Source organism: Cucurbita moschata, unplaced genomic scaffold (genome assembly GCF_002738365.1).
Source record: "Cucurbita moschata cultivar Rifu unplaced genomic scaffold, Cmos_1.0 Cmo_Scf00074, whole genome shotgun sequence".
Taxonomy (NCBI): domain Eukaryota; kingdom Viridiplantae; phylum Streptophyta; class Magnoliopsida; order Cucurbitales; family Cucurbitaceae; genus Cucurbita; species Cucurbita moschata.
In genome coordinates this window covers 294,256-305,444 of record NW_019268590.1, presented here as the reverse complement: position 1 = coordinate 305,444, position 11,189 = coordinate 294,256, and the positions used below count along the sequence as shown (strand labels likewise).

At 34.3% G+C, this 11,189-nt stretch overlaps 1 protein-coding gene across 1 annotated transcript; it reads left to right on the top strand.

Annotated features, from left to right (window-relative positions):
• The first annotated feature begins 3,450 nt into the window (after positions 1–3,450).
• Positions 3,451–4,759, top strand: LOC111438407 (aspartic proteinase PCS1-like). The gene has a single exon (XM_023076318.1). The coding sequence runs from the start codon at positions 3,466–3,468 to the stop codon at positions 4,726–4,728; it is 1,263 nt and encodes a 420-aa protein (XP_022932086.1). The 5' UTR covers positions 3,451–3,465; the 3' UTR covers positions 4,729–4,759.
• The last annotated feature ends 6,430 nt before the right edge of the window (positions 4,760–11,189 follow it).

Sequence of the window (11,189 nt, the reverse complement as noted above, 5' to 3'; positions counted from 1 at the left end):
AAAACCTAAGAATCGATATAATATAGAGATACCGAGCCGATAAGCCGAGTCATTGAACCGCCAAGCCTACCAACTAAGCCGCTAAGCCGAGCAGTAGGAATTGGCAGTCGAGCCAACGTACATGCCAATCCGAGCCAAGAGGAGCCGCGACTGATGCCTGATTTGGGTGGTACGAGCCTGTGGGTACACAGACGCCGAAACCCGACCCAATCCAGTCCCTCATCTTTCTTACTTGAAAGACACAAAAACCCTAGACACGATTTTCACTTTTCAATTACGACAAGACTTCGACGCTTACGCTCATCCCTGCTGTCGTTTCGTCTGCCACTCCTCATTGTGCAATGCCCACGACGTTACTCCGCTTCTACCCAAAACTCCTCATGGAAAACTCGAAGCCTTGCGTACGTCTCACGATTTTTCTCTTCAAAACTCGTATATTTTCTCTCACAGACGCAACATATAGGGGTTTAGAATAAGGAAACTTAGAGAAATAGAAATGTTTCTATTAGGGAATAAATGTCTCACGAGAAATCCAGCGATTTCTAGGGAGATTTCGTGAGACCATTTAATTTTTTTTTTTTTTCAGAAATTTGAATAGTTACAATTCTCTCTGCGGTCTTCGATTCTTGAATGTGCAAAAAAACCTAGTCCATGTTATTAAAAGATACGTAAAACGCTATTCTTTTACGTATCTATTTATATTACATAACAAAATTTAGTATGAATCATCGACGCTCATGATCATTGCCTACGGAAAACGCTCATGATCATTGCCTATATATCTTTTACGCTCAGATCGCTCATGATCATTGCCTACGAAAAACGCTATTGTAGACTTTTTATGAGATTCATACTATTCTTTTATGTCATAAAACGCTATTCTTTTACGTATCTATTTATATTACATAGTGTGGATTCTTTTACGTATGTCACAACAAATATAGGATACAACAGCTTACGAAAAACGTTATTGTAGACTTTTTATAGTGTTTTTCGTTTGTCGTGACAGCCCATGTTATTAAAAGTCTAAAACATTTTATAGCGTTTTTGTATAGCTATAACAAATGCTATAATAAAGTATGCAAATATAGCTTATATATAATGGTGTGGAAATCTTTTATAGTAGCTACATAGCCTAAAATATTAGGCTATTATTAACTTTAGTAGCATTTTTTTTAAGTTACAAAATAGTATGCTATAATTACTCTAATACACGTTTGATAGTACATTTTTATGTCGTATAAAGTTTTAATTTACTCTTGCTAAATCAACGCACATGAAATAATATTTCATAATACATTAAATATTAAACATCAAGAGACTTCTATTCATAATTGAGATTTTATAATCTGCTAGCACGTTATAAAATAAAGTATTCAACTAGATCTATATAAGAATATTAGACTCGTTACACTTCCCCAATTTTTAAATTAGTTCCTCCCACCCAAATACAAGATAAATAGAACAAAAACTCATAATCCACAATATGTGACATCTTTGATTGGTATTCGAACAGACATCATTATCTTCTATGTTCCACTCTTTTATCAATGTCAATTAATACATTGTTCGTTGTTGGTTGCCAATTAGAGCTTTCAAGGAATCCTGCAACATTATGGAAACACATAAATCAATAATTCAAAGAGAAGTACAAAAGACATAATAGTTAAAATTGTATTGAAAGGTGTGACATATGTTGGAAGTTTTTGTTTTTTTTCTTTTCTTTTCTTTTCTTTTTTTCTTTTTTCTCTTTTCCATGTCCTTTCAAGCTCTTCCTTTATCAAACACCAAAGTAACAAAATTGAAATATCATATAATCGAATACTAGGTGGAAGTCCAAAACTTCATACCTCTAAGAAGTGATCTATATGCCGTAGTTGTTGCAACATTGCCCAACAAACACAAAGACTCACTCTTATGGAAACTGTGCAACTCGTTTATGGAGGCAAAATACCAAAGTAGAGAAATGTTAAAAACTTATAGACCGACATATTTATTATCTAAGTCCAAAAAATATTTAAACAAGAAATGACTCGAGTTCTCATGAGTTCTCAATCTCCTCTCGGAGCAAAAAGGTTTTTCCACATTTTCTACAAGTAAATGGCTCGATTCCATGTTTTTTTTTTTTTTTTTTTTTTTTTGTAATGTGTTTGAAGAGTTCTAAAGTCTTAAGTGACTTTGACCTTGATGGTCTATTTTTGAAGGATTCTAAATAATCATAAAATAACCATATTTAGGTTGGAGGGATAACCATTTAAAAAAAAATAAAGTTTAAAAAATGCAATACTATCGACCTACGATAATAAATCATATTTGTTGTAATAAGATCATAGTGTAAACCATATTTGATTTATTATAGTAAGATCTTGGTGTAAACAATATTGTACTATATGCATTCAACCAGTTATAATAAATAATATTTGTTGCAGTAAGATCATGGTGTACACAATATTGTACTGTATGCAGTTGTACTCATTATAAGGGGGAAGTATCCCGATGCACAGGACACACAAAATACATGAGGTCCATAGCTTTAACCCATGGCATATATTTATGATGTGGGTCATACCTTCATTCTTTCATAAACATAACTTTCATGAATAGCATACATGGCTAAACAATATTTCATAAACCTCAAGCGAATATGCTAATATAGTGTGCATGACATAACGTATATTTAGAGACATCATGCATCATACAATATGAAAGTAATCACAAAATACATAACATAACATCATATATATGTCTCATGGGATCCCACGTAACATAATATACATAACATAACACCATACACGTCAAACAGTCACAAGTACGAGATGTGTAAGAGACATAGAACACACGTGGTTCATACTTCATACAATTCATCTAACCAATCCAATAGTAAAGTCACATAATTGGTTTGCCTAAGCCGTCACTAAATTTTCTAAGTTGCTATTGGTTTGATCCTACACCGGTTTTGTTTAGAAATTGACTCCCAACCACATTAAAGGTAGATTCTACTCATGGAGGTTAAATCTACGATCATATTATTGTTAAACAAAGATTTATCACTGTGAAATTAATTGAGTTCATTTAGTATCATAGTTGTGAACTAAAAAATTACATATTTAAACTAAAAACAAATCATTTAATCCGGATTAGATCACAAATTTGTACCACACATTTGTTCAAACTAAAACTAAAATTGGTTTATAATACTGTCTTGAAATAGGATTTTAGAATTCTCTACCGTACATTTAATTAAGTGCTCTCTCTCTCTTCCATTTTTACTCTCTATATAATAGCAACAACAGCTTCATCCAAAAACACGTTGGATATGACCCACTATCAAAATATATCGAGGCAACAACAAAGAGAATAGAAAAGAGTTTCTTTTTTAATTGTTGCTTTTTTTTTTATTTGTTTCGGTGTATTTAGACGGTGGGTCTTATCCAACGTCATCAAAACCGTCACAAACACATAATCATGCCTCTCTCTCTCCTACTGCTCTCCCTATTGGGTCTCTTATTCTCCCCATCAAACTCCCTCTCCCTCTCCTTCCCTCTGACCTCCCATTCTGTCTCCTCCCAAGAAGCCTCCCTTTCCCTCTCCTCCAAAACCAAATCCCATGGGAAGTTCCCCTTCCAGTACTCCAACGCCCTTGTGGTGTCTGTTCCCATTGGATCGCCGCCGCAGCAGATGGACATGGTCGTAGACACCGGCAGCCAACTGTCCTGGATTCAATGCCACGGCAAAGTAAGGAGAAAATCAGTGAAGCCCATGATTAATTGGTTTGACCCTTATCTCTCCTCCTCTTTCTCTTTCCTTCCCTGTAACACCACTCTGTGCAGACCCCGAATTCCCGATTTTACCCTTCCTACTTCTTGTGACCCAACTCGCCACTGCCACTACTCCTACTTCTACGCGGATGGGACCCTGGCCGAGGGTAATCTCGTCACTGAAAAATTCACCTTCTCCAATTCCTTAACTACCCGCTCCCTCCTTCTGGGCTGCGCTACGGCCTCCACCCAAAACAGGGGTATGTTGGGAATGAATACTGGACGCCTCTCCTTCATCTCCCAGGCCAAGATATCCAAGTTTTCCTATTGCGTTCCGGATCGAACCGGGTCGGATCTAACCGGCTTGTTCTACCTTGGAGACAACCCCAACTCCGCTAAATTCAAATACGTCAACATGTTGACTTTCCCCAAAAGTCGACTCTCCCCGAATCTTGACAAGTCGGCCTACACCCTCCCGATGAAGGGGATAAGAATAGGCAACAACAAACTCAACATCTCGCCCGCCGTTTTCAAACCGGACCCATCTGGGGCCGGTCAGACCATGATCGACTCCGGCTCCGATTTGACGTATTTGGTAGATGAGGCCTACAGCAAGGTCAGAGAAGAGATGGTCAGATTAGTGGGGCCCATGATGAAGAAAGGATACGAATACGCCGCCGTCGCCGACATGTGTTTCGACGGCGCAGTGGCGGCGGCGGTGGGTCGGAGGATCGGCGACATGTGGTTCCAGTTTGAGAATGGGGTGGAGATATTGGTCGGGAAAGGGGAAGGGTTATTGACGGAAGTGGAGGAAGGGGTGAAGTGCGTGGGGATCGGACGGTCAGATAGACTTGTGACTGAGAGTAATATAATCGGGAACGTTCATCAGCAGAATATGTGGGTGGAGTACGATCTGAGCAATAAGAGAATTGGGTTTGGTGTTGCCAAGTGTAGTGGATTGAAGGCATGATCATGGACGGTGGAGATTCATACTATTCTTTTGTGTATCTATTTTTATATTACCAACAAAATTTGTTGTAATAACAAAATTCATTTCGTTTGGTGAAGTATATGACTACGAAATACTTCCTAAATATAATTTAATGGATTAATTTATAAAATTTGCAAAATAAATAAATAAATATAAAGCATCAATAATCACCCCCTTAAATTAAAAGTTTGGAACCTAAACCAAAGTTAGGACCCAAAAAATACCTAAAGAAAACACTACAAGAATCAAGACTCTTCTAGAACCTTCTAAAGAACTTTCTAGAAATCTATGACCTTCTAGAACAAATCATGCTAAGATGGTTCATATAGTTACAAATAAAAGTTACAACTTATGGCATGAAGGACCTTAGAAACTTACAAGATTAAGAACCAAGAACAACAACACACATGGCATTAAGGACCTTAGAAACTTACAAGATTAAGAACCAAGAACAACAACACACAAGCTTTACAACTACGCTGGGTACTACTCAAGGACAAAGGACCAAGGTCCCCAAACTCAAAAATTCAAAAATGCTAGGTAATACTCTAGTCATGTCCAAAGTGATCCATGACCTCACAAGAATTCCTCTTCTAGGTGGGATGTCCTGCACCATGTTTCCTTTGCAGGATGTCATGCCTCAAGTTCCTCACCTAGAAGAGATGCCCTGTAAACTTGTAGGATGCCATGTTCAAGTATGCACCAAGCAAGTGACCTTTATGTTCTATCAAGGGGAGTAGCCTAAGGTCACGAAGGAACAAGAATAGAGTAAATTACCTTAGGCAAGAATCAAGAACCTCCCACGGTACAGCATGCTCATGACTTAGACTTAGACTACTTCTTGGAACGTATGAAGCCTTGAGCCTAGGTTAATAGGGCAAGCCCTTGATGCAATATTAGACTATATCGCTTGGAACGTAAGAAGCCTTGGATGTTGGTTTTTAGACTATGCCGGTGTTGGCTTTTTGGCCCTTAATCTCAAATTAATTAATTTTAATTAATTTTTTATGATAACAAACCTTTCATTGTTAGCCCTTAATCTCAAATTAATTAATTTTAATTAAAATTAATTAATTAATTAATTAATTGATGTTTTGATGATAACAAACCTACCTTTAATTATTACCAGTATTTTGTCTGTAAGGTTGGGAATAACGATTTCAATGTCTTTTTTGGTTCAGTCAAATTAGAGAGTCCACAGTGTAAGGTTGGGAATAACGATTTCAACATCTTTTTTGGTTCACTCAAATTAGGGATAAAACAAAGAAGTTTCAATCAAAACAAGATACTCGGCTTTCCCCATATTATATATTTTCTTATGAATTTGTATCAGCTCTTGTAAGGAAAGCCTCTTTCTTTTTCTTTCTTTCTCCGATTTCATTTTCATGATGAGGGGTAATAAGTTTTGTGGGTAATAAACAATGTGTATTACACAGCAAAAAGTCGATTAGCCACACGAAAAAGACCGAAGGTGCCCCACTCCAAAAGCATGATCCTGTCTCCCGATGACTCACCAATGTTATTCTAATTCTCATCCGATGGAAGGTAAAGTCGAAGGTAAAGAGGATAACTGACCGGTGTTATTCTCGGTGTCTCTAGCATGTAATGTGTGATCCTGTCTCCTCCAGCGTTTTATCAGCGATGAAAATTCAAAACAAGATACTTGACCTGATATGTGGTGACAAAATTGACATCATGGACCAGCGGCAAATTGATATTAGATTGACATCATAGACCAATCGATGACATTTATAAATTTTGTAGAGTAACAAATGGTGGAGTTTTCAATTACATTTATAAAAATTTTCATTACTTTTAAATTAAAATAGGAGTATTTGAATTATAAAATCATTTCAATTTCATTTATAAAAGTTTTGGGTTACTTTTAAATGAAAAAAAAATTATAATGATTTCATTTACCTTTATGAAAACGAGTGGTTAATTTTAAATGAAAAAAAAAATTATAATTATTTTATTTACATTTATGAAAAAAAAAGTACTCTCCTATATAAGTGTTACCCTTTAGAGATACAACAGTTACTCTATAAACTCATACTCCTTTAAGAACACATACTACTACAAAAAGTACAAGTACATAAAATAAATACTAGTAAAAAACTACTATGTCTCTTTCTCTAGTATCATTCAATATAGAAGTGTGGACTGGTTCGGGTAGTGGTGCATTAGTTATATCAACCTAATGAAATCATCCCATGATAGAGACAACGTTGAAAAGATAGAGAGGGGTACGTTGACTCTATTTACGTCGTTCTCCAGATAAGGTAGTTGGAACTATGCTTTAACGCCCAACTACTCTGATCAAATGCTGGAGGAGACAGGATCACACATTACATGCTAGAGACACCGAGAATAACACGGGTCAGTTATCCTCTTTACCTTCCATTGGATGCGAATGACACGGATGAGTTATCGTCTTTGTCTTCGACTTTACCTTCCATTGGATGAGAATGAGAATAACACTGGTGAGTCATCGGGAGACAGGATCATGCTTTTGGAGTGGGGCACCTTCGGTCTTTGGGGTGTGGCGAATCGACTTTTTGGAGTTCCAAGAGATTGTGTGTGTAATACACATTGTCTACTACCCACATGGCATATTACCCACAATTCTTATTACCCCTCATCAGGAAAATGAAATCGGGAAAAGAAAGAAAAAGAAAGAGGCTTTCCTTGCATCAATTAATAATAATCCTTTCATTTACATTTATGAAAACTATAATGATTTTATTTACATTTATGAAAACTAGTTTTGAGAAAGAAAATGATTTGAATTACAAAATCATTTTAATTACATTTATAATGATTTCAATTAGATTTATAAAACTTTTCAATTACTTTTAAAATGTTACTCACATTGTGTTCATTAATATTTTTTTATTATATTATTACATTTCAATAAGTTTTATATATAAACTTAGTCCAAGAAATAAATTCCTTGCATGATATTGTTTGTTTCTCATGCCCTAAGTTTTTTAATATGAATGCAAGTATGATTTCTAAATTTGTGAAAACTAACTTAGGACAAAAACAAGTATGGTACCAAAAGGTCAATTTTGAATATCTTTATTTATAGGTTTATTTGAAAGCCTCTAAGAAAAAATAAGTGGCATTTGGATAGTGGTTGCTCAAGACACATGATGGGAAACCAATCCAAGTTTGTGAATCTTTCCAAGAAGGATGGCGGCTTAGTAACTTAAGGCGAAAACAAGAAAGGTAAAATAATTGGTAAGGGTACTATAGGTAATGACTCGGGTACTCTCATCGAAAATGTACTTTTAGTTGATGGTTTAAAGCATGACTTACTTAGCATTAGTCAATTATGTGATAAAGGTTTTAGAGTTATATTTGATAAAAAATAATTGCATAATTGAAAATGTTAGTAATAGAAAAATGTTGTTTGTTGTGTACATTATTGATTTAAATGATTGTCCAACAAATGATAAATGTCTTTCAGCTTTGCATGATAATTCTTGGTTATGGCATAGATGATTAGGACATGCTAGTATGCCTTTGATTTCAAATATCTCAAAAAAAATTCATTAGTTAGAGGCCTTCCTAACTTTAAATTTGAAAAAGATAAAATCTGTAATGCTTGTCAAATGGGTAAGCAAACCAAGTTCTCTCTCAAATCTAAAAATGTGATTTCTACTACTAGACCTCTTCAACTATGGACTTATTTGGCCATTCTAAAATAGCTAGCTATGGAGGGAATTACTATGTCTTTGTGATAGTTGATGATTTTTCGATATTTACTTAGGTTTTGATGATAAAACATAGAAATGATGTTTTGAAAAGATTTGCTAGTTTTGTAAAATAAGTCCAAAATAAAAAAGGTTTTTTAATTACTAAAATTAGGAGTGACCATGGAGGGGAATTGGATAGAGTAGCATTTTAAAATTTTTGTGAAGATAATGACTTTTATCATGATTTCTCCTCTCCAAGGACTCCTCAACAAAACGGTGTAGTTGAAAGAAAAAATCGTACTTTACAAGAATTTGCTAGATCAATGTTAATAAATGAATATGATTTACCTAAATATTTTTGGGCGGAAGCTGTTAATACCGCATGTTATGTTTGAAATAGAGTTTTAATTAGACCCTGTTTAGATAAAACTGCTTATGAACTTTGGTATAATAAAATTCCAAATATTGGGTATTTCAAAGTTTTTGGTTGCAAATGTTTTATTTTGAACAACAAAGAAAAGCTGGAAAAATTTGATTCTAAGACTGATATTGGTATTTTTCTTGGTTATTTATCTATTAGTAAAACTTATAAGTTTTTAATAAGAGAACTTTAGTTATCGAAGAATCTATGCATGTGGTATTTGACGAATCTTGTAATGATATTTCTAATGAGTCTATTTGTAGGGATGATTTAGAAAGAAATTTTGGAGATTTACCTGTCAGTAACAAAGGAAAGGAAACTCTTTCAAGTAAATAAGAAGTGAGCTTAAATGAAAAGAAGGAAGAAAGTTCTTCATCAGTGCCAAAAGTATGGAGGTATGCCTCATCTCATCCCAAGGACTTGATTATTGGTGATCTCGAACAAGGTGTGAAAACTCGTTCCTCTGTTAATTTATTCAATAATCTTGCTTTTGTTTCTCAAATTGAACCAAAAAGTCTTAAGAATGCCGAAAATGATGAGTTTTGGATTTTAGCTTGCAAGAAGAACTAAATCAATTTGAAAGAAATAAAGTTTGCGAATTAGTCCCTAGACCCTCTAATATTTCCATTATTGGAACCAAATGGGTTTTTAGAAATAAAATTGATGAAAATGGGAATATCATTAGAAATAAAGCTAGACTTGTAGCTCAAGGTTATTGGAGGAAGGTATAGACTATGAAGAAACTTTTGTACCCGTTGCTAAATAAGAAGCTATTAGAATGTTACTTGCATTTGCTTCTTACAAAAATTTTATATTATATCAAATGGATGTGAAAAGTGCATTCTTAAATGGTTATATTATGGAGGAAGTTTGTGTAAAACAACTTCCTGAATTTAAAAATTTTGATTTTCCACATCATGTTTATAAGTTGAAAAAGGCTCTTATGGCTTAAAACAAGCTCAAAGAGCTTGGTACGATAGACTTAATAATTTTCTTATTGAGAATAATTTCAAAATGGGTAAGCTTGACACTACTCTCTTTATTAAAACTAAAAAAAAAAGATATACTATTAGTGCAAATATATGTTGATGATATTATATTTGGTTCTACTAATCCTTCTTTATGTGAAGAATTTTCTAAATGTATGCCTAACGAGTTTGATATGAGTATGATGGGAGAGATCAGTTTCTTTCTTGGACTTCAAATCAAACAATTGAAAGATGGTATCTTCCTAAATCAAGAGAAGCACATCAAGGATTTACTCAAAAGGTTCAAGTTCAATGAAGGTAAGATTGCAAAAACTCCAATGAGCACATCTACCAAGCTTGACAAGGACGAAAAAGGTAAATGTGTAGATATAAAATCTTATCAAGGTATGATTGGATCTTTACTTTACTTCACTATTAGTAGACCTGATATTATGTTTAGTGTATGTCTTTGTGCTAGGTTTCAATCTTGTCCTAAGGAATCTCATCTACATGCCGTTAAAAGAATATCCAAATATTTGCTTGGGACTGTTAATTTAGGATTGTGGTATCCTATAAATGTTGAGTTTAAATTGGTAGGATATTCTGATGCGGATTTTGCGGGAAGTTTACTTGATCGTAAAAGTACTAGTGAAACTTGTCAATTTCTTTGTAGTTCATTAGTTTCTTGGTTTAGTAAAAAGCAAAATTTGGTTGCCTTATCTATTTTGGAAGCGGAATATATTGTGGTTGCTAGTTGTTGTGCTCAAATTCTTTGGATGAAACAAACTCTTGTGATTTTGGATTAAAATTTGATAGTGTGCCTATCTTTTGTGATAACATCGGTGCTATTAATTTAACCAAGTGTCATATGATTACAAATCATATCTATGGACCAAATTGATCAACCATCATGATAGTTAAACCTAGAAACAAGTGTCATATGATTACAAATCATATCTATGGACGAAATTGATCAATTATCATGATAGTTAAACTAGAAACGTGTATGGTTTACAGTTTAGCATAGTTTACAGCTTTGTAGTTTTTGCTTGCATGTTTGAGAACTCAAATATTCTTAACATGTTTATGAGCTCTCCAACATGCCTGGGTTGATTTTATTTCCTATATTGTGCATTTTAAACATAATGTATGTTATGATTATCCTTAGATGCATGTTAGAGGAGTTTGAAAACCTATATCTTGATCCTATTTGATCCTGAGAATCGTAAAAATTTTACCTAGTGAAAATTGTTAGATCAATGTTTTATTCTGGTCTGTTAGATGCATGGCCCTGAGAACTTGGATTTTGATCCATGTTCTAGCTTTTATCCTTGATTCTTGATCTTAGTT